Source organism: Pristiophorus japonicus, chromosome 2, assembly GCF_044704955.1.
Source record: "Pristiophorus japonicus isolate sPriJap1 chromosome 2, sPriJap1.hap1, whole genome shotgun sequence".
In the NCBI taxonomy this organism is placed as follows: Eukaryota; Metazoa; Chordata; class Chondrichthyes; family Pristiophoridae; genus Pristiophorus; species Pristiophorus japonicus.
The window spans coordinates 54,964,654-54,988,081 of record NC_091978.1 but is presented as its reverse complement, the minus strand read 5'-3'; the positions used below and the strand labels follow the sequence as shown (position 1 = coordinate 54,988,081).

General features: G+C 44.4%; 1 protein-coding gene across 4 annotated transcripts in view; it reads right to left on the bottom strand.

Annotated features, from left to right (window-relative positions):
• Window positions 1–23,428, bottom strand: part of ctif (CBP80/20-dependent translation initiation factor) — a 300,050-nt gene that overhangs the window by 51,161 nt on the left and 225,461 nt on the right. For all 4 annotated transcript variants that reach the window (XM_070867474.1, XM_070867476.1, XM_070867477.1 and 1 more), the window contains 2 exons: window positions 9,748–10,192; window positions 294–593 (listed from right to left, as the gene is read on the bottom strand). In XM_070867474.1, coding sequence (XP_070723575.1) covers window positions 294–593; window positions 9,748–10,192 — 745 coding nt within the window. The remainder of the gene's footprint in view (window positions 1–293; window positions 594–9,747; window positions 10,193–23,428) is intronic.

Below are 23,428 nucleotides of genomic sequence, written 5' to 3'. Positions count from 1 at the left end.
GAGAATCTATACAAAACGTTAGTAAGCCCACAATGGTGTGCACAGTTCTGGGCTCCACACTACGGGAAGGGAATTGAGTCAACAAAGAGAGTGCAATGCAGATTCACAAGGATGCTGCCTGGTATGAGGAAATACAAATAGAAAGAAAGACTTGCATGCATACACACGGGAGTGTAGTGGGCACAAGAGATTAGTACGACTACTCATGTGGAGGATAAACATCAATGCAGACTGATTGGGCCAAACAGCCTGCTTCCATATTGTAATTTCTATAGAACAAAAGCCATTCTTACCTGTAACATATTGAGGAGCAAGCTTCGGAATTTAGTTCCTTCCACCATGAAGAGAGACATTTTATCACACAATTTGGCAGCCGTTGAAGCAAAACTCCTGTCCGTTACGGCCTTGTGATAAATAGTTTTAACTATCTCGCTTAGCATCTCCTCTGAGTTGGTAGAGTTCTGTGCCTCCTCCATGAAAGTGGTGAGATTGGAGTCCACATCACTACTGTTGTTCCTCATGCTGTTGAGGATTTCTGTCAATTTGTCCATTTTGGTTTTCTGGGGGTTTGTCGTGTCCACGGAAATTTCATCCTGTAGCATTCAAAAATATTCAACCCAATTTAAATGGTATTTTAATCTTCCATTCTTTAAGATTCAGTTAATGATTCCTCAAGTCAAATGGATCTAAATTGAACTGAACTGAAGAATGTAGGATGCAACTAATATAGAAGACAGAGAAATTCTAGTCTGGAAACATCATATAATCACTAGAAAGCTCTTGCCAGGATTAATTTGGTCTCACCCCATTGAAACGGGGTGTCTGGAGAACGTTAGAGAGATGGGGAAAGGCAAAGTTATGAAGGGAATTAAACGAGAATTTTAAATTGAAGGCATTGGGGCACCATTTATGGATGGTGATGAAGTTCCCTTATTTCCTCCCTCCACCCCCAAATAAGGAGCATACACCATTAATATTTCTTTGTGCAAAGATACTGGAGGGACACTTACCATCCTGCGTCTATTTTTTGCAGAAACCTTGGATACAAAATATATATTGTGCTTATAAAGGCAACACTGGAGCTATGATGGCTTCTTTCGTCAGATGTGGCCATCTAATTTTGACTCTAAATGCTCTGCTATAAACACTTTCTGTGGGAGGAACGGTTTTCTGCATGCATCTCATAGTTCTGGTTGGTTACTATACTTAAAATATTACAAATAAATTCCATTAATATTTAAAATTATTCATGTACATTGGCAATACTGACTCCTTTAAATAAAATGTCTAATTTACAGGTAATGCCCCAATATCCTTCTCCCTCTGCACTGTGCCTCACCCAACTCGACCCCACCTGGATGTAAAGGTTCATTCATTAGCATGGCTCTGACACGCCCCCTGACAGGGCCATACAACCAGAATAAGGGGTGCAAAGTCGGTAGTAACAGCTGCTGGCTCGAATGCCTTCTGGCTGCTAAAAGGAGCAGCCAGCAGGTCTCTAGCCCTTCGGGTCCAATGGGTCCCTGTTGGCTTTGCTGCCTGTCCCTCTTTGACCTTCTGATCTGTGGAGGCCCTGGTGCAAGGGTTGCTGACAGCTTCAAAATGGGTGGCTAATTGCCTTCCCAGAGGAAAATTAGACGAGAGGCACGGTTACTCCCCTCCGCCACATATTCTCAGAAATTATAATGCCTGACTCGGTTTTAACTATCTTGGCAGTCTAAGGTGCTCAATGGTCCCCGACCATTTTTCCTCTTGTAGGTGGCTAGCAACTGAGCGTTCCCTGAACGTATAGGAGAGGAATATTGGAGCCAAGACATCTGCTCGTTTTCAATCAGGGTTTCCATAGGTTTGTGGAAGTCTTGCGTGTTCCCATCGTTAATTGCAACAAACTCCAGTACTGACAATTTAGACTCATTACACCGGTTACAAAACAGTGAGTGAAGCAGCAGAATTGTTCCAATTTCACACTGCTAATGCTGGGGGTGGGGGAAATGTCAGTGACCTCGCCAATATTTCCTTCAAGAAAATCCTCGTTACTTTGCTCCCCATTGAGAATTCCAAAATACATGAGAAATGTAAAGCCTTTGGGGTGCCCTGAGTTACCTGAGGTAACAGAAATACAGATTAACTGCAGGATGATGCAAACCCTGTAAAAAGTCAGAATAAAATGTTTCCATGAGATTTAATCCAGGTAGTCTTACACCATGATCATTCAAAATTGGAGCTCTATTTGCCACAATAAATATATTCCGTAAGTTTTGAACCCCAGCATAAAAATACTCCCTTAAAATCACACATCAGCGGTGAACTTGTCTGGATTAAAGGACAAAATTCATGTATTCAAACCAAAGGCTCTCAGAGTATGATTATTCAATTAAGGACTGCCAATCTCTGACCCCACTGTCTAATTTAAAGCAACATCAAGCTCCTTCTGCTATTTTCCCTGAAAGAAATAAAGACTGCTATTAATATTTTGCAACAGCCACCCCACGTTAAAAGAATCCATGCACAGACATCGCCACTCTTCAGGACCGAGAATGTCAGGTCCCACATTGAAACACCTGTGAACTCATCCCTTTTTGGTGTGGAAACAGGTCATCCTCGATACGAGGGACTGCTTAATACGAATAACCCTCAATCCTATGCTCAACAGATATCAATCTAGCCCCATTTAAAGATGCTAATTAACCCCAAATTAATTACTTTCTTAGTGTATATTCTGCAGGCCAATATTTTTTTTTTGGGAGGTTGCTCCCCCCCCCCCCCCCCGCCCCCAATCTCTAACTTTGCTCGAGGCTTGTGAATTTTATATGTGTCTTCTTTCACTATGCTCAATTTTCAATTTAAGTAGTTTGTTTATTTCAACTTCATCTGTACCATTAGTTATTTTAAAGACCTGTATCATGTCTCCCCTCAGTGCTCTCTTCTCTGGTAAAAAATCAATTTAGTCACTTGCGCCTTTCTTAATAAACCCAATCTCTTAAGGCCTGGAATCATCTTTCTATGTATTTATATCCTTTTTGAGGTAGGGTGGCTAAAGCTGCACTTCATACTCCAGATTTGCATTAATCCATAACATGTCAGTATAACTTGTTATGACTTGTTGCCCAAACCTCTCCAGTTACAACCCTGTACCTGCCTCATTAATAACTGCTCCAGTGACTAGTTGCTGTCAGTGTATGACCAATAATCACTCCCAAATTATTTTCCTTTTTAGCTTCCACAATATTTTCATCTTACACACATTTACTGATACTGGCTCATGTATGCATGAACATTCGCCTGCCATAACACAGCCAATTTACATAATTGGTCCAAGTTCCCTGAACATATTGGCCCCGAAATTCCGATGTTTCTACGGACCCGGGAAAGCATTGGAAAAGCCGGGTTTCAACGCGCAATGCACATAGAAACATAGAAAATAGGTGCCGGAATAGGCCATTCGGCCCTTCGAGCCTGCACCACCATTCAATAAGATCATGACTGATCATTCATCTCAGTACCCCTTTCCTGCTTTCTCTCCATACCTCTTGATCCCTTTAGCCGTAAAGGCCATATCTAACGCCCTCTTGAATATATCCAATGAACTGGCATCAACAACTCTCTGCGGTAGGGAATTCCACAGGTTAACAACTCTCTGAGTGAAGAAGTTTCTCCTCGTCTCAGTTCTAAATGGCTTACCCCTTATCCTTAAGACTGTGTCCCCTGGTTCTGGACTTCTCCAACATCGGGAAGATTCTTCCTACATCGAACCTGTCCAGTCCCGTTAGAATTTTATATGTTTCTGTGAGATCCCCTCTCATCCTTCTAAACGCCAGTGAATACAGGCCCAGTCGATCCAGTCTCTCCTCATATGTCAGTCCTGCCATCCCGGGAATCAGTCTGGTGAACCTTCGCTGCACTCCCTCAATAGCAAGAACGTCCTTCCTCAGATTAGGTGACCAAAACTGAACACAATATTCCAGGTGAGGCCTTACTAAGGCCCTGCACAACTGCAGTAAGGCCTCCCTGCTCCTATACTCAAATCCCCTAGCGATGAAAGACAACATACCATTTGCCTTCTTCACCGTCTGCTGTATCTGCATGCCAACTTTCAATGATTGACGTACCATGACACCCAGGTCTCGTTGCACCTCCCCTTTTCCTAATCTGCCACCATTCAGATAATATTCTGCCTTCGTGTTTTTGCCACCAAAGTGGATAACTTCACATTTATCCACATTATACTGCATCTGTAATGCTTTTGCCCACTCACCTAACCTGTCCAAGTCACCCTGCAGCCTCTTAGCGTCCTCCTCACAGCTCACACCGCTACCCAGCTTAGTGTCATCTGCAAACTTGCAGATATTACACTCAATTCCTTCATCTAAATCATTAATGTATATTGTAAATAGCTGGGGTCCCCACTAATCACTGCCTGCCATTCTGAAAAGGACCCGTTTATCCTGACTCTCTGCTTCCTGTCTGCTTCAGTTCTCTATCCACGTCAGTACATTACCCCCAATACCATGTGCTTTAATTTTGCACACCAATCTCCTGTGTGGGACCTTGTCAAAAGCCTTTTGAAAGTCCAAATACACCACATCCACTGGTTCTCCCTTGTCCACTCTACCAGTTACATCCTCAAAAAATTCTAGACGATTTGTTAAGCATGATTTCCCTTTCATAAATCCATGCTGACTTGGACCGATCCTGTCACTGCTTTCCAAATGCACTGCTATTTCATCTTTAATAATTGATTTCAACATTTTCCCCACTACTGATGTCAAGCTAACGGGTCAAAAATTACCCGTTTTCTCTCTCCCTCCCTTCTTAAAAAGTGGTGTTACATTAGCTACCCTCCAGTCCATAGGAACTGATTCAGAGTCGATAGACTGTTGGAAAATGATCACCAATGCATCCACTATTTCTAGGGCCACTTTCTTAAGTACTCTGGGATGCAGACTATCAGGGCCCAGGGATTTATCGGCCTTCAATACCATCAATTTCCCAAACCCAATTTCCCACCTATTAAGGATTTCCTTCAGTTCCTCCTTCTCACTAGACCCTCGGTCCCCTAGTATTTCCGGAAGGTTATTTGTGTCTTCCTTCATGAAGACAGAACCAAAGTATTTGTTCAACTAGTCCGCCATTTCTTTGTTCCCCATTATAAATTTACCTGAATCTGACTGCAAGGGGCCTACGTTTGTCTTCACTAATCTTTTTCTCTTCACATATCTATAGAAGCTTATGCAGTCAGTTTTTATGTTCCCAGCAAGTTTCCTCTCATACTCTATTTTCCCCCTCCTAATTAAACGCTTTGTCGTCCTCTGCTGAATTATAAAATTCTCCCAGTCCTCAGGTTTGCTGCTTTTTCTGGCCAATTTATATGTCTCTTTCTTGGATTTAACACTATCCTTAATTTCCCTTGTTAGCCATGGTTGAGCAACCTTCCCCGTTTTATTTTTACTCCAGACAGGGATGTACAATTGTTAAAGTTCATCCATGTGATCTTTAAATGTTTGCCATTGCCTATGTACCGTCAACCCTTTAAGTATCATTCGCCTGTCTATTCTAGCCAATTCACGTCTCATACCATCGAAGTTACCTTTCCTTAAGATCAGGACCCTAGTTTCCAAATTAACTGTGTCACTCTCCATCTTAATAAAGAATTCTACCATATTATGGTCACTCTTCCCCAAGGGGCCTCGCACAACAAGATTGCTACTTAGTCCTTTCTCATCACACATCACCCAGTCTAGGATGGCCAGCCCTGTAGTTAGTTCCTCGACATATTGGTCTAGAAAACCATCCCTAATACACTCCAGGAAATTCTACTCCACTGCATTGCTACCAGTTTGGTTAGCCCAATCAATATGTAGATTAAAGTCGCCCATTATAACTGCTTTACTTTTATTGCACGCATCCCTAATTTCTTGTTTGATGCTGTCCCCAACCTCTCTACTACTGTTTGGTAGTCTGTACACAACTCCCACTAGCGTTTTCTGCCCTTTGGTATTCCGTAGCTCCACCCATACCAATTCCACATCATCAAGCTAATGTCCTTCCTTACTATTGCGTTAATTTCCTCTTTAACCAGCAACGCCACCCCACCTCCTTTTCCTTTCGGTCTATCCTTCCTGAATGTTGAATTCCCAGCCTTGATCACCCTGGAGCCATGTCTCTGTGATGCCAATTGCATCATATCCGTTAACAGCTATCTGCGCAGTTAATTCGTCCACCTTATTACGAATACTCCTCGTATTGAGGCACAGAGCCTTCAGGCTTGTCTTTTTAACACACTTTGCCCCTTTAGGATTTTGCTGTAATGTGGCCCTTTTTGCTTTTTGCCTTGGGTTTCTCTGCCCTCCACTTTTACTTTTCCTCTTTCTGGCCCCAAGTTTCCACACGCGGCAAAACAGGCGCCCCTCCGAGCTGGGCTCCCGTTTTTCGCGCCGAAAACTGCGCCTGAAAAAAAAAAAAACGCGCTATTCTCGAGCGCTTTGCAGCTCGATGTGTGCTTGGTGCGGCGCCCAGGGGGCGGAGCCTACCACTCGCGCCGATTTTGTAAGTAGGAGGGGGCGGGTACCATTTAAATGAGTTTTTTTCGTGCCGGCAACCCTGCGCGTGCGCGTTGGAGCGTTCGCGCACGCGCAGTGTGATGGAAACATTGGCACTCGGCCATTTTTGTAGTTCTTTGTAGCTGTTCAATTTTTAACATTTTTTAATAAAACCACATTGCCATCAGCACATCAGCACTGAGGCTTCTTGCAGCAGTGAGAAGGCTGCAGGAAGCCTCAGAAGTTGAGGCAGCCGTTACTCGACGGGCCTGACCGACGGCAGGGGGGAGCCCCCCCTGCCGTCGGGAATGGCTGCCTCAACTTCTGAGGCTTCCTGCAGCCTTCTCACTGCCTCCCCCCCGCTGCCGTCGGTCGGGCCCTCACTGCCTCCCCCCCGCTGCCGTCGGTCAGGCCCTTACTGCCTCCCCCCCCTGCCGTCGGGAACGGCTGCTGCCGTCGGTCAGGCCCTTACTGCCTCCCCCCCCTGCCGTCGGGAACGGCTGCTGCCGTCGGTCAGGCCTTCACTGCCTCCCCCCCCTGCCGTCGGGAACGGCTGCTGCCGTCGGTCAGGCCTTCACTGCCTCCCCCCCCTGCCGTCGGGAACGGCTGCTGCCGTCGGTCGGGCCCTCACTGCCTCCCCCCCCACCCCCTGCCGTCGGGAACGGCTGCTGCCGTCGGTTGGGCCTTCACTGCCTCCCCCCCCACCCCCTGCCGTCGGGAACGGCTGCCTCAACTTGTGAGGCTTCCTGCAGCCTTCTCCCTGCCTGAAAGGCCTGCCTGAAGCACTTTCATACAGGTAGGAACATGGTTTATTTAATCTTTTCTTTGCTTATAAATTTTTATTCAGGTTGGAATTATTTGTATAATATTTGTATAAGTATAACTAAGGATTTATTATAGAATTTAATGACTTCCCTTCCCCCCCTCCCCCCCACCTCGTTCCGGACACCTAATTTGTAACCTGCGCCTGATTTTTTAATGTGTAGACACGGTTTTTTCAGGCCTACAAAAATCTTCACTTGCTCCATTCTAAGTTAGTTTGGAGTAAGTTTTCACTGTGGAAACTTTCAAATCTGGCAACAGTGGCCAGACACGCCCCCTTTTTAAAAAAAAAAAAATTCTGTTCCAAAGTGAAACTGTTCTACCTGACTAGAACTGCTGAAAACTTAAATGTGGAGAATTGCGATTTCTAAGATACTCCGTTCTCCACCAGTTGCTCCTAAAAATCAGGAGCAAATCATGTGGAAACTTGGGGCCTAAATCTTTTGCTTCTGCCCCCATTCTACTTTCCTCTGTCTCCCTGCATAGGTTCCCATCCCCCTGCCATATTAGTTTAACCACTCCCCAACAGTACTAGCAAATACTCCCTCTAGGACATTGGTTCCGGTCTTGCCCAGATGCAGACCGTCCGGTTTGTACTGGTCCCACCTCCCCCAGAACTGTTCCAATGTCCCAGAAATTTGAATCCCTCCCTTCTGCACCACTCCTCAAGCCACGTATTCATCTGAGCTATCCTGCGATTCCTACTCTGACTAGCACATGGCACTGGTAGCAATCCTGAGATTACTAACTTTGAAGTCCTACTTTTTAATTTAGCTCCTAGCTCCCTAAATTCGTCTTGTAGGACCTCATCCCGTTTTTTACCAATATCGTTGGTATAGCGCTGTAAACCGGCTTTTCCGATCTGTCAAGTTTCTGGCTTGACAGATCTCCGCATATCGGGAGCGAGGACACTTGCAGGGCAAGATTTCTGATATTTACGAATATCTTGCCTTGCAAGTTTTCTTTTAAAATCTTGCGCCTGAAAAAGCAAGTGTTTAAAAATAGACAGAAGCATTTTAAAATAAAGTTATAAAAACACATTTTATTTTTAAAAACCCTCCCCACTACGTTAAATTTATTTTAAGGCTTAATTAAAAAAACTTAATATATTTTCCCAACTTTTTTTTTTTTAAAAAAGAACTTTAATTTAAATGAATGTTAAATATGTAGTTTATTTTCTATTTTTTATTGTGTTTTGGGGGGGGGGTTCTCATTAATAGTAATAGGAGTTCGGGACTTACGGAACTCCTATTACCATGAATGAGAATCTGTTCTACACCTGATTGACTGCTGTCTCCAGGTCCCGGCCTGCGCATGTCCCCACGTGCACGAGCTGCGATGCGCAGTCACCAGAGGCCGCAGGCTCGGAAGTTCACACGGGCACAGCACAGGTAATTGCGCATCTTTTTTTCCTATTTCACTCGTTTGCCCTCGGGAAGTCCTCAATCGGAATTTCAGGCCCAATCAATCTCCTTTCTACTTGTTACCTGTCACCATCACTTAGTGTTATCAGTAAATGTATTATTAAGATATTAGAATCAGCACAGAAGGAGGCCATTCAGCCTGCTGTGCCCGTGCTGGCTCTTTGAAAGAGCAGTCGTGCTTAGTCCCTCCGCTCCACCCCCCCCACACACTTTTTGTCCGCAACCCTGTCAGATCCTTACCCTCAAGAATCTTTTATATTGATTTATGGAATCACCATCCACCATCTTTTCAGGTAGAGTGTTCCAGATCCCGACAAGTCTGAAAAATTTCTGATCATCTCCACTCTTGGATACTACTACAGGCACCTTGTTGCACACCATTAATAAATATTGTGAAAACAGTGGAACAGAATTGAATCTTACCGCACATCACTGGTTACTTCTCCCTAGTCAGTGCATACCTAAGAACAGGAGTAGGCCATTCAGCCAGTCGAGCCTGTTCCGCCATTCAATTAGATCACGGCTGATCTGTATCTATCTTCTGTTGCTGCCAATTCTCAATCCATCTAGGCAATTTGCCATCTATTCCACCAGTCTTAACCTTCCCTACTAGAATCCAAGTACATCTACTTGAGTAATCTCATTGATGATGGCTACAAAATGAAGCTCACTTTAAGAACAAAAAAAAATGTTATTTCAGTCCCTACTTATGAAAGGACACGACAGGTATTTCATTTCACTGTAGCTCATTTTAAACAGACATTCAGATTTGTTTTGGCCTCAAGCCAGAGGAAGATTGAATCAAGAAGTTGAAATCTCATTTACAGATCCACATGATTTTATGGAGGATTTAACTTCTGATTAAGTGAAAGATATTTTAAATAAATAAAAAAGCAAAACAGAGGTCCCCATGCATGTTTTTTTTGAGGGATGCGAGAGTTGAGGTAAAGATGAAAAAGTACCTTTTCCTTCAGCCTTCTTTTCAGTCTATCTTTGGAAGACTCCAATAGATTAACTTTAGGTTGATCCACCGGCCGATCAGAAATGCTGTCTTTCCGTTTTATTTCAGAGTTGTGGAGGTTCTGCTGAGTCGGACTGCTGGGCAGATCTGTGGACTTATGCAGCTCCCCTGCCATCTGGGCAGGGTTGTGCGAGGGATCCTCGCTTTGAACATTATTGCTGTCTTTGGCATTCCTGTTCAACTCCTTGTCGTTGGGAGAGTGTCTCTGGTTGTGCTGCCATCGGCGCTGCTGGCTGTAGCCGTGGTTCGGGGGACCCTGCTTTGCGGCAGCATGTGGTGCTGGAGGCTGGTACTGTCTCGAGTGATCCCGGTTATGCTTGGTGCTAGGCTGATGCTCTCCGTGTTGTTGCTGCACTTTGTTTCCTCCTGGAGTCCTCTGCTGTCTCCTACAAACAAGCACAATACCTCATAACCGGGATGCATTCACAGGATAGAACTGACCTGTAACCCTCTGCGGCTCACCCAGGCTAAGCACACCTTTCTATGCAAGCGCACTGCACAATATCCTCCTCAAAGAGAAAGAGCATCCTAAAATAGACTTGGTTAAATACAGTAATCCTATAGAGCTAACTTTTATTAATTAGAACATTTATTTTTATATAAGAAATAGAGCAGGAGTAGGCCATTTGGCCCCTTGAGCCTGCTCCGTCATTCAATAAGATCATGGCTGATCCGATCCTCGTCCCCACTTCCTGTAACCCTTGACTCCCTTATCATTTAAAAATCTGTATCTCCACCTTAAATATATTCAATGACCCAGCCTCCACAGCTCTCTGGGGTAGAGAATTTCAAAGATTCATAATCCTCACAGAAGAAATTCCTCTACATCTCAGATTTAAATATGCCCTTATTCTGAAACTATGCCCCTAGTTCTAGATTCCCCCACGAGGGCAAACATCCTCTCTGCATCTACCCTATCGAGAGTCCTCATTATCTTATACGTCGGGGGAGGAGAGAGTCAGGGAGCGTCGTCGTAGAGGCCTATAAAGGCCCAGTGGCAGCGTCGAGAGGCAGTCGGGGGAGAAGGGAGTCGGGGACGTCTTACGAGAGGCCTAAAGGGCAGCCGGTGTAGCTACAAGGGCAGAAGGTAAACAAAGAAGTAGAAAGAAATCGAAAGGTGACGTCACAGTCAAGGGGGTAAGTGATTGGTGAGTAGTTTTTCTTTTTCTTTATCAGTAAGTAACCTTTAGCATTATTGTTGCCAAATTAAGTTAATCTAAGGGTTATGTCATGGCAGGAGAGCTCAGACACTTATTATGCCCGTCCTGTGCTATGTGGGAAGTCAGGGACGCTTTCAGTGTCCCTGATAACTACATGTGTGGGAAGTGCACCCGTCTGCAGCACCTGACAGACCGCATTGCGGCACTGGAGCTGCGGGTGGATTTACTCTGGAGCATCCGCGATGCTGAGGATGATGTGAGTAGCACGTTTAGTGAGTTGGACTTACCGCAGGTAAAGGGTACACAGCCAGATAGGGGATGGGTGACCAACAGGAAGAGCAGTGGAACGAAGGTAGTGCAGGGGTCCCCTACGGTCATCCCCCTGCAAAACAGATACACCGCTTTGGGTACTGTTGAGGGGGATTTCTCATCAGGGGAGGGCAGCAGCACCGTGGCACCGTGGCTGGCTCTGCTGCACAGGAGGGCAGGAAAAAGAGTGGGAGAGCGATAGTGATAGGGGATTCTATTGTAAGGGGAATAGACAGACGTTTCTGCGCCAGAACCGAGACTCCAGGATGGTATGTTGCCTCCCTGGTGCAAGGGTCAAGGATGTCTCGGAGCGGGTGCCGGACATTTTGAAGGGGGAGGGTAAACAGCCAGTTGTCGTGGTGCATTTAGGTACCAACGATATAGGTAAAAAACAGGATGAGGTCCTACAAGACGAATTTAGGGAGCAAGGAGCTAAATTAAAAAGTAGGACCTCAAAAGTAGTAATCTCGGGATTACTACCAGTGCCACGTGCAGTCAGAGTAGGAATTGCAGGATAGCTCAGATGAATACATGGCTTGAGCAGTGGTGCAGCAGGGAGGGATTCAAATTCCTGGGACATTGGAACCGGTTCTGGGGGAGGTGGGACCAGTACAAACCGGACGGTCTGCACCTGGGCAGCACCGGAACCAATGTCCTAGGGAGAGTGTTTGCTAGTGCTGTTGGGGAGGAGTTAAACTAATATGGCAGGCAGGTGGGAACCTATGCAGGGAGACAGAGGGAAGCAGAATGGGAGCAGAAGCAAAAGATAGAAAGAGGAAAAGTAAAAGTGGAAGGCAGAGAAACTCAAGGCAAAAAGCAAAAAGGGCCACATTACAGCAAAATTCTAAAAGGGCAAAGGGTGTTAAAAAGACAAGCCTGAAGCTATGTATCTCAATGCGAGGAGCATTCGCAATAAGGTGGCCAAATTAACTGCACAGGTAGCAGTTAATGGATATGATGTAATTGACATCACGGAGACATGGCTCCAGGGTGACAAAGACTGGGAACTCAACATCCAGGGGTAGTCAACATTTAGGAAGGATAGACAGAAAGGAAAAGGAGGTGGGGTGGCGTTGCTGGTTAAAGAGGAAATTAATGCAATCGTAAGGAAGGACATTAGCTTGGATGATGTGGAATCTGTATGGGTGGAGCTACGGGATACCAAAGGGCAGAAAACGCTAGTGGGAGTTGTGTACAGACCTCCACACAGTAGTAGTGAGGTTGGGGACAGCATCAAACAAGAAATAAGGGATGTGTGCAATAAAGGTACAACAGTTATAATGGGTGACTTTAATCTACATATAGATTGGGCCAACCAAACTGGTAGCAATACGGTGGAGGAGGATTTCCTGGAGTGTATTAGGGATGGTTTTCTAGACCAATATGTCGAGGAACCAACTAGAGGGCTGGCCATCCTGGACTGGGTGATGTGTAATGAGAAAGGACTAAGTAGCAATCTTGTTGTGCGAGGCCCCTTGGGTAAGAGTGACCATAATATGGTAGAATTCTTTATTAAGATGGAGAATGACAGTGTGAATTCAGAGACTAGAGTCCTGAACTTAAGGAAAGGTAACTTCGATGGTATGAGACGTGAATTGGCTAGAATAGACTGGCGAATGATACTTAAAGGGTTGACGGCGGATAGGCAATGGCAAATATTTAAAGATCACATGGATGAACTTCAACAATTGTACAGCCCTGTCTGGAGTAAAAATAAAACGGGGAAGGTGGCTCAACCGTGACTAACAAGGGAAATTAAGGCTAGTGTTAAATCCAATAAATTGGCCAGAAAAAGCAGCAAACCTGAGGACTGGGAGAAATTTAGAATTCAGCAGAGGAGGACAAGGGTTTAAATTAGGAGGGGGAAAATAGAATAAAAGAGGAAGCTTGCTGGGAACATAAAAACTGACTGCAAAAGCTTCTATAGATATGTGAAGAGAAAAAGATTAGTGAAGAGAAACGCAGCTCCCTTACAGTCAGATTCAGGTAAATTTATAATGGGGAACAAAGAAATGGCGGACCAGTTAAACAAATACTTTGGTTCTGTCTTCACGACGGAAGACACAAATAACCTTCCGGAAATACTAAGGGACCGATGGTCTAGTGAGAAGGAGGAACTGAAGGAAATCCTTATTAGGCGGGAAATTGTGTTGGAGAAATTGATGGGATTGAAGGCTGATACTAAGGGCCTGATAGTCTGCATCCAGAGTATTTAAGCAAGTAGCACTAGAAATAGTGGATGCATTGGTGATCATTTTTCAACAGTCTATCGACTCTGGAACGGTTCCTATGGACTGGAGGGTAGCTAATGTAACACCACTTTTTAAGAAGGGAGGGAGAGAGAAGGCGAGTAATTAGAGACCGGTTAGCCTGACATCGGTAGTGGGGAAAATGTTGGAATCAATTATTAAAGATGAAATAGCAGCACTTTGAAAAACAGTGACGAGATTGGTCCAAGTCAGCATGGATTTATGAAAGAGAAATCCTGCTCGATAAATCTTGTAGAATTTTTTGAAGATGCAACTGGTAGAGTGGACAAGGGAGAACCGGTGGATGTGGTGTATTTAGACATTCAAAAGGCTTTTTGACAAGGTCCCACACAATAGATTGGTGTGCAAAATTAAAGCACATGGTATTGGGGGTAATGTACTGACGTGGATAGAGAACTAGTTGGCAGACAGGAAGCAGAGAGTCAGGATAAATGGGTCCTTTTCAGAATGGCAGGCAGTGACTAGTGGGGTGCTGCAGGACTCAGTGCTGGGACCCCAGCTATTTACAATATACATTAATGATTTGGATGAAGGAATTGAGTATAATATCTCCAAGTTTGCAGATGACACTAAGCTGGGTGGCGGTGTGAGCTGTGAGGAGGACGTTAAAAGGCTGCAGGGTGACTTGGACAGGTTAGGTGAGTGGGCAAACAAGTGGCAGATGAAATATAATGTGGACAAATGTGAGGTTATCCACTTTCGTGGCAAAAAGACGAAGGCAGAATATCTGAATGGCGGCAGATTAGGAAAAGGGGAGGTGCAACGAGACCTGGGTGTCATGGTACATCAATCATTGAAGGTTGGCATGCAGGTACAGCAGGCGGTGAAGGCGGCAAATGGCATGTTGGCCTTTATAGCGAGAGGATTTGAATATAGGAGCAGGGAGGTCTTACTGCAGTTGTACAGTGCCTTAGTGAGGCCTCACCTGGAATATTGTGTTCAGTTTTGGTCTCCTAATCTGAGGAAGGACGTTCTTGCTGTTGAGGGAGTGCCGTGAAGGTTCATCAGACTGATTCCTGGGATGGCAGGACTGACATATGAGGACATACTGGATCGACTGGGCTTGTATTCACTGGAGTTTAGAAGGTTGAAAGGGGATCTCATAGAAATATATAAAATTCTGACGGGACTGGACAGGTTAGATGAAGGAAGAATGTTTCCGATGTTGGGGAAATCCAGAACCGGGGACATAGTCTGAGGATAAGGGGTAAGCCATTTAGGACTGAGATGAGGAGAAACTTCTTCACTCAGAGAGTTGTTAACCTGTGGAATTCCCTACCACAGATGCCAGTTCGTTGGATATATTCAAGAGGGAGTTAGATATGGCCCTTACGGCTAAAGGGATCAAAGGGTATGGCGAGAAAGCACGAATGGTGAATGATCAGCCATGATCTTATAGAATGGTGGTGCAGGCTCAAAGGGCTGAATGGCCTGCTCCCACACCTAGTTTCTATGTTAAGATCACCTCTCATTCGTCTAAACTCCAATGAGTATAGGCCCAAGCTGCTGAATCTTTCTTTGTAAGACAATCCCTTTCTCTCAGGAATGGACCTTCTCTGAACTGCCTCCAATTCAAGTCATATCCCTCTTTAAATTGAGACCAAAACTGTATGCAGTACTCTAGGTGTGGTCTCACCAACGCCCTGTACAGTTGTTGCAAGACTTCCTACTTTTATTCTCCATACATCTTGCAATAAAGGGCAACATTCCATTTGCCTTGCTCATTACTTGCTGTACCTGCATGCTAACTTCTTGTGTTTCATGCACAAGGACCCCCAGATCCCTCTGTACCATAGCATTTTGTAGTCTCTCTCCATTTAAATAATAATTTGCGTTTTAATTCTTCCTACCGAAGTGGATAACCTCACATTTTCCCATATTATACGCCATTTGCCAAATATTTGCCCACCCACTTAACCTATCTATATCCCTTTGCAGATTATTTGCGTCGGTCTTCACAACTTGCTTTCCCACCTATCTTTGCATCATCAGCAAATTTGGCTACATTACACTCCGTCCCGTCTTTCAGGTCATTAATATAGGTTGTAAATAGTTGAGGCCCCAGCACTGATCCTTGTGGTTTGTTTGCCAACCTGAAAATGACCCATTTATCCCGACTTTGTTTCTGTTAGTTAGCCAATCCTCTATGCATGCTAATATATTACCCAAGCCCGTGAGCTCTTATCTTGTACAGTAACCTTTTATGTGGCACCTTATCGAATGCCTTCTGAAATCCAAATACACCACATCGACTGGTTTCCCTTTATCCACCCTACTCGTTACATCCTCAAAGAACTCTAAAAATTCGTCAAACACGATTTCACTTTCATAAAACTATGTTGACTCTGCTTGATTGTATTATAGAAACATAGAAAATAGGTGCAGGAGCAGGCCATTCAGCCCTTCTAGCCTGCACCGCCATTCAATGAGTTCATGGCTGAACATGAAACTTCAGTACCCCCTTCCTGCTTTCTCGCCATACCCCTTGATCCCCCGAGTAGTAAGGACTTCATCTAACTCCCTTTTGAATATATTTAGTGAATTGGCCTCAACAACTTTCTGTGGTAGAGAATTCCACAGGTTCACCACTCTCTGGGTGAAGAAGTTTCTCCTCATCTCGGTCCTAAATGGCTTACTCCTTATCCTCAGACTGTGACCCCTGGTTCTGGACTTCCCCAACATTGGGAACATTCTTCCTGCATCTAACCTGTCTAAACCCGTCAGAATTTTAAACGTTTCCATGAGGTCCCCTCTCATTCTTCTGAACTCCAGTGAATACAAGCCCAGTTGATCCAGTCTTTCTTGATAGGTCAGTCCTGCCATCCCGGGAATCAGTCTGGTGAATCTTCGCTGCACTCCCTCAATAGCAAGAATGTCCTTCCTCAAGTTAGGAGACCAAAACTGTACAGAATACGCCAGGTGTGGCCTCACCAAGGCCCTGTACAACTGTAGCAACACCTCCCTGCCCCTGTATTCAAATCCCCTCGCTATGAAGGCCAACATGCCATTTGCTTTCTTAACCGCCTGCTGTACCTGCATGCTAACCTTCAATGACTGATGTACCATGACACCCAGGTCTCGTTGCACCTTCCCTTTTCCTAATCTGTCACCATTCAGATAATAGTCTGTCTCTCTGTTTTTACCACCAAAGTGGATAACCTCACATTTATCCACATTATACTTCATCTGCCATGCATTTTCCCACTCATCTAACCTATCCAAGTCACTCTGCAGCCTAATAGCATCCTCCTCGCAGCTCACACTGCCACCCAACTTAGTGTCATCCGCAAATTTGGAGATACTGCATTTAATCCCCTCGTTTAAATCATTAATGTACAATGTAAACAGCTGGGGCCCCAGCACAGAACCTTGCGGCACCCCACTAGTCACTGCCTGCCATTCTGAAAAGTACCTGTTTACTCCTACTCTTTGCTTCCTGTCTGACAACCAGTTCTCAATCCACGTCAGCACACTACCCCCAATCCCATGTGCTTTAACTTTGCACATTAATCTCTTGTGTGGGACCTTGTCGAAAGCCTTCTGAAAGTCCAAATATACCACATGAACTGGTTCTCCTTTGTCCACTTTACTGGAAACATCCTCAAAAAATTCCAGAAGATTTGTCAAGCATGATTTCCCTTTCACAAATCCATGCTGACTTGGACCTATCATGTCACCATTTTCCAGATGCACTGCTATGACATCCTTAATAATTGATTCCATCATTTTACCCACTACTGAGGTCAGGCTGACCGGTCTATAATTCCCTGTTTTCTCTCTCCCTCCTTTTTTAAAAAGTGGGGTTACATTGGCTACCCTCCACTCCATAGGAACTGATCCAGAGTCAATGGAATGTTGGAAAATGACTGTCAATGCATCCGCTATTTCCAAGGCCAACTCCTTAAGTACTCTGGGATGCAGTCCATCAGGCCCTGGGGATTTATCGGCCTTCAATCCCATCAATTTCCCCAACACAATTTCCCGACTAATAAAGATTTCCCTCAGTTCCCCCTCCTTACTAGACCCTCTAACCCCTTTTATATCCGGAAGGTTGTTTGTATCCTCCTTAGTGAATACCGAACCAAAGTACTTGTTCAATTGGTCTGCCATTTCTTTGTTCCCCGTTATGACTTCCCCTGATTCTGAGTGCAGGGGACCTACGTTTGTCTTTACTAACCTTTTTCTCTTTACATACCTATAGAAACTTTTGCAATCCGCCTTAATGTTCCCTGCAAGCTTCTTCTCGTACTCCATTTTCCCTGCCCTAATCAAACCCTTTGTCCTCCTCTGCTGAGTTCTAAATTTCTCCCAGTCCCCAGGTTCGCTGTTATTTCTGGCCAATTTGTATGCCACTTCCTTGGCTTTAATACTATCCCTGATTTCCCTAGAAAGCCACAGTTGAGCCACCTTCCCTTTTTTATTTTTACGCCAGACAGGAATGTACAATTGTTGTAATTCATCCATGCGGTCTCTAAATGTCTGCCATTGCCCATCCACAGTCAACCCCCTAAGTATCATTCGCCAATCTATCCTAGCCAATTCACGCCTCATACCTTCAAAGTTACCCTTCTTTAAGTTCTGGACCATGGTCTCTGAATTTACTGTTTCATTCTCCATCCTAATGCAGAATTCCACCATATTATGGTCACTTTTCCCCAAGGGGCCTCGCACAATAAGATTGCTAATTAATCCTCTCTCATTACACAACACCCAGTCTAAGATGGCCTCCCCCCTAGTTGGTTCCTCGACATATTGGTCTAGAAAACCATCCCTTATGCACTCCAGGAAATCCTCCTCCACCGTATTGCTTCCAGTTTGGCTAGCCCAATCTATGTGCATATTAAAGTCACCCATTATAACTGCTACACCTTTATTGCATGCACCCCTAATTTCCTGTTTGATGCCCTCCCCAACATCCCTATTACTGTTTGGAGGTCTGTACACAACTCCCACTAACGTTTTTTGCCCTTTGGTGTTCTGCAGCTCTACCCATATAGATTCCACATCATCCAAGCTAATGTCTTTCCTAACTATTGCATTAATCTCCTCTTTAACCAGCAATGCTACCCCACCTCCTTTTCCTTTTATTCTATCCTTCCTGAATGTTGAATACCCCTGAATGTTGAGTTCCCAGCCCTGATCATCCTGGAGCCACGACTCCGTAATCCCAATCACATCATATTTGTTAACATCTATTTGCACAATTAATTCATCCACCTTATTGCGGATACTCCTTGCATTAAGACACAAAGCCTTCAGGCTTGTTTTTTTAACACCCTTTGTCCTTTTAGAATTTTGCTGTACAGTGGCCCTTTTTGTTCTTTGCCTTGGGTTTCTCTGCCCTCCACTTTTCCTCATCTCCTTTCTGTCTTTTGCTTTTGCCTCCTTTTTGTTTCCCTCTGTCTCCCTGCATTGGTTCCCATCCCCCTGCCATATTAGTTTAAATCCTCCCCAACAGCACTAGCAAACACTCCCCCTAGGACATTGGTTCCGGTCCTGCCCAGGTGCAGACCGTCCGGTTGATTTTCTAAATGTCCTGCTACTGCTTCCTTAATAATGGACTCCAGCATTTTCCCAACGACAGATGTTAGGCTAACTGGTGTACGGTTTCCTGCTTTCTGTCTCCCTCCTGTCTTGAATATGGGCTTTACATTTGCGGGTTTCCAATCCGCTGGGACCTCTCCAGAATCCAGGGAAATTTGGTAGATTACAACCAATATCTCTGCATCCACTTCTTTTAAGACCCTAGGATGCAGGCCATCAGATCCAGGGAATTTGTCCACCTTTAATCCCATTAGTTTGCCCAGTACTTTTTCTCTAGCGATAGTAATTATTTTAAGTTCCCCCCTCCCTGTAGCCCCTTGATTATCTATTATTATTGGGATGCTTTTAGTGTCTTCTACTGTGAAGACCAATACAAAACATTTGTTCAAAGTCTCTGCCATTTCCCTGTTTCCCATTATTAATTCCCCAGTCTCATCCTCTAAAGGACCAACATTTACTTTAGCTACTCGCTTCCTTTTTATATACCTGTAGAAGCTCTTACTGTCTGTTTTTATATTTCTTGCTATTTCCTGGTCATTATCCAGAGACCTCTGCTGGAAAGTTCCTGTATGTGAATGTCAGTCTCCTGTGAAGCACCTCAGGATATTTTACTACGCTAAAGGTGCTGTACAAATGCAAGCTGTTGTTGTTGTCAGAAGACTCTGCTATGATGCACCCCATGGTCGAACAGCTTCTGGCATTCACTGCACACATTCATATATGGAACTTGCGGTCAATCCTGTTCTCACCCAAATCCAGTCAGATACACTTTCCTATAGAGGGATAATAATTCAGAGCAGAAGCTCCGGATGATCTTTCCCGTCCCTATTCTGGAAGACCTATTGTAGCACCCTTACTGCCATTGTGGTCGAGATCAGTGAACTCACCACAAATTAGGGATCAAAACTGGGACCTTCCTTGTCTGGGTGACTCAGTACCAAACTGCATGTTTACCGACTGAGTCACCAGGGGAGTTCTACACAGACAGAGCAATTTCTAAACAATGAGTCACACAAATTGTAATTTGTCTCTAATCAGGTCCGTTTAAATAGATTTTTATACAAACAATGATGTATTGTTTTAACATGATTCTGTGAGGTGGTTTGCATGAATATGTTGCTTCCCCTAGTAAAAATGTGTGTTTCTGCCCTCGAATTGCTAGTCAGCATACTCATCCTATGCTCCATATGGTTTTCTCTGCTTATTCACATGTTAAACAGTTGACTCTATAATCACTTTTAGCCCTAGAATCAGGACTCCTGCAGGTTACAGTGTAAATTTTGGAGAATAATTTTGAAAATCTTTGCTCATTCTCACTAAAATAAAGGAAAGGATTTTGTCTGAAATCTACTTGCCATTCCAGATACTTTTCCATATCCTATTGCTTTCTCAATATTGCAAGTAGTTCATTGGCATTCTTTTAAGACTTACTGGAGAACAAAATTTTTTTTCTCCTCGCAATTTCTTGCTTTCTCCCTTTTGAGGTTTCTCCCTATAGTACACATTATTCACTGACCCAGAGGGCAAGCGGGCAACTTGGTTTCTGGTCCTGCCGATCAGTAAGTGGCCACCTGGAGAATTCCATGAGTCAGTGGAAGAGAGGAACTGGCCCTTGATTTCCCTTGTCTACTTCCACACACTATCTATTCCACATGGAATGGCTAAGATTGGCAAATTATTGTGCTGGCAATCACATATTCTACACAAATGAGTATCATTTTCAGAATAAAACCAATATCCATGTATGCAGAAATTGACAGAATTGGAGGCAGAAGCAAAAGATAGAAAGGAGAATAGTAAAAGTGGAGGGCAGAGAAACCCAAGGCAAAAAACAAAAAGGGCCACATTGCAGCAAAATTCTAAAGGGGCAAAGTATGTTAAAAAGACAAGCCTGAAGGCTCTGTGCCTCAATGCGAGGAATATTCGGAATAAGGTGGACGAATTAACTGCGCAGACAGCAATTAATGGATATGATGTAATTGGCATCATGGAGACATGGCTCCAGGGGGACCAAGGCTGGGAACTCAACATCCAGGGGTATTCAACATTTAGGAAGGATAGGCAGAGAGGAAAAGGAGGCGGGGTGGCGTTGCTGGTTAAAGAGGAAATTAATGCAATAGTAAGGAGGGACATTAGCCTGGATGGTGTGGAATCAATATGGGTGGAGCTGTGGAATACCAAAGGGCAGAAAACTCGAGTGGGAGTTGTGTACAGACCACCAAACAGTAGTAGTGAGGTTGGGGACATCATCAAACAAAAAATAAGGGATGTGTGCAATAAAGGTACAGCAGTTATCATGGGTGACTTTAATCTACATATAGATTGGGCTAACCAAACTGGTAGCAATGCGGAGGAGGAGGATTTCCTGGAGTGTATTAGAGATGGTTTTCTAAACCAATATTTCGTGGAACCCATTAGAGAGCTGGCCATCCTAGAGTGTGTGATGTGTTAAAACCTAGGAAGAAGCATATAAATTGGCTAGAAAAAGCTACAAACCTGAGGACTGGGAGAAATTTAGAATTCAACAGAGGAGGACTAAGGGTTTAATTAAGAGGGGGGAAATAGAGTACGAGAGAAAGCTTGCAGGGAACATAAAAACTGACTGCAAAAGCTTCTATAAATATGTGAATTTATAATAGGGAACAAAGTGGCGGACCAGTTAAGCAAATACTTTGGTTCTGTTTTCACGAAGGAAGACACAAATAACCTTCCGAATGTACTAGGGGACAGTGGGTCTAGTGACAAGGAGGAACTGAAGGATATCCTTATTAGGCGGGAAATTGTGTTAGGGAAATTGATGGGATTGAAAGCCGATAAATCCCTGGGGCCTGATAGTCTGCATCCCAGAGTACTTAAGGAAGTGGCCCTAGAAATAGTAGATGCATTGGTGATCATTTTCCAGCTGTCTATCGACTCTGGAGCAGTTCCTATGGACTGGAGGGTAGCTAATGTAACACCACTTTTTAAAAAAGGAGGGAGAGAGAAAACGCGTAATTATAGACCGGTTAGCCTGACATCAGTAGTGGGGAAAATGTTGGAATCAATTATTAAGGATGAAATAGCAGCGCATTTGGAAAGCAGTGACAGGATCAGTCCAAGTCAGCATGGATTTATGAAGGGGAAATCATGCTTGACGAATCTTCTGGAATTTTTTGAGGATGTAACTAGCAGAGTGGACAAGGGAGAACCAGTGGATGTGGTGTATTTGTATTTGTATTTGTATTTGAAAAGGCTTTTGACAAGGTCCCGCACAAGAAATTGGTGTGCAAAATCAAAGTGCATGGTATTGGGGGTAATGTACTGACATGGATAGAGAACTGGTTGGCAGACAGGAAGCAGAGAGTTGGGATAAACGGGTCCTTTTCAGAATGGCAGGCAGTGACTAGTGGAGTGCCGCAGGGCTCAGTGCTGGGACCTCAGCTCTTTACAATATACATTAACGCTTTAGATGAAGGAATAGAATGTAATATCTCCAAGTTTGCAGATGACACCAAAACTGGGTGGCGATGTGAGCTGTGAGGAGGACACTAAGAGAGTGACTGGGACAGGTTAGGTGAGTGGGCAAATGCATGGCAGATGCAGTATAATGTGGCTAAATGTGAGGTTATCCATTTTGGGGGCAAAAACACAAAGGCAGAATATTATCTGAATGGCGGCAGATTAGGAAAAGGGGAGATGCAACGAGACCCGAGTGTCATGGTTCATCAGTCATTGAAGGTTGGCATGCAGGTACAGCAAGCGCTGAAGGCGGCAAATGATATGTTGGCCTTCATAGCCAGGGGATTTGAGTATAGGAGCAGGGAGGTCTTACGGCAGTTGTACAGGGCATGGTGAGGCCTCACCTGGAATAGTGTGTTCAGTTTTGGTCTCCTAATCTGAGGAAGGACGTTCTTCCTATTGAGGGAGTGCAGCGAAGGCTCACCAGACTGATTCCAGGGATGGCTGGACTGTCATATGAGGAGAGACTGGATCAACTGGGCCTTTATTCACTGGAGTTTAGAAGGATGAGAGGGAATCTCATAGAAACGTATAAGATTCTGACGGGACTGGACAGGTTAGGTGCAGGAAGATGTTGGGGGAAGTCCAGAACCAGGGAACATAGTCTTAGGATAAGGGATAGGCCATTTAGGACTGAGATGAAGAGAAACTTCTTCACTCAGAGAGTTAACTGTGGAATTCCCTGCCGCAGAGAGTTGTTGATGCCAGTTCATTGGATATATTCAAGAGGGAGTTAGATATGGCCCTTACGGCTAAGTGGATCAAGGGTTATGGAGAGAAAGCAGGAAAGGGGTACTGAGGGAGTGATCAGCCATGATCTTATTGAATGGTGGTGCAGGCT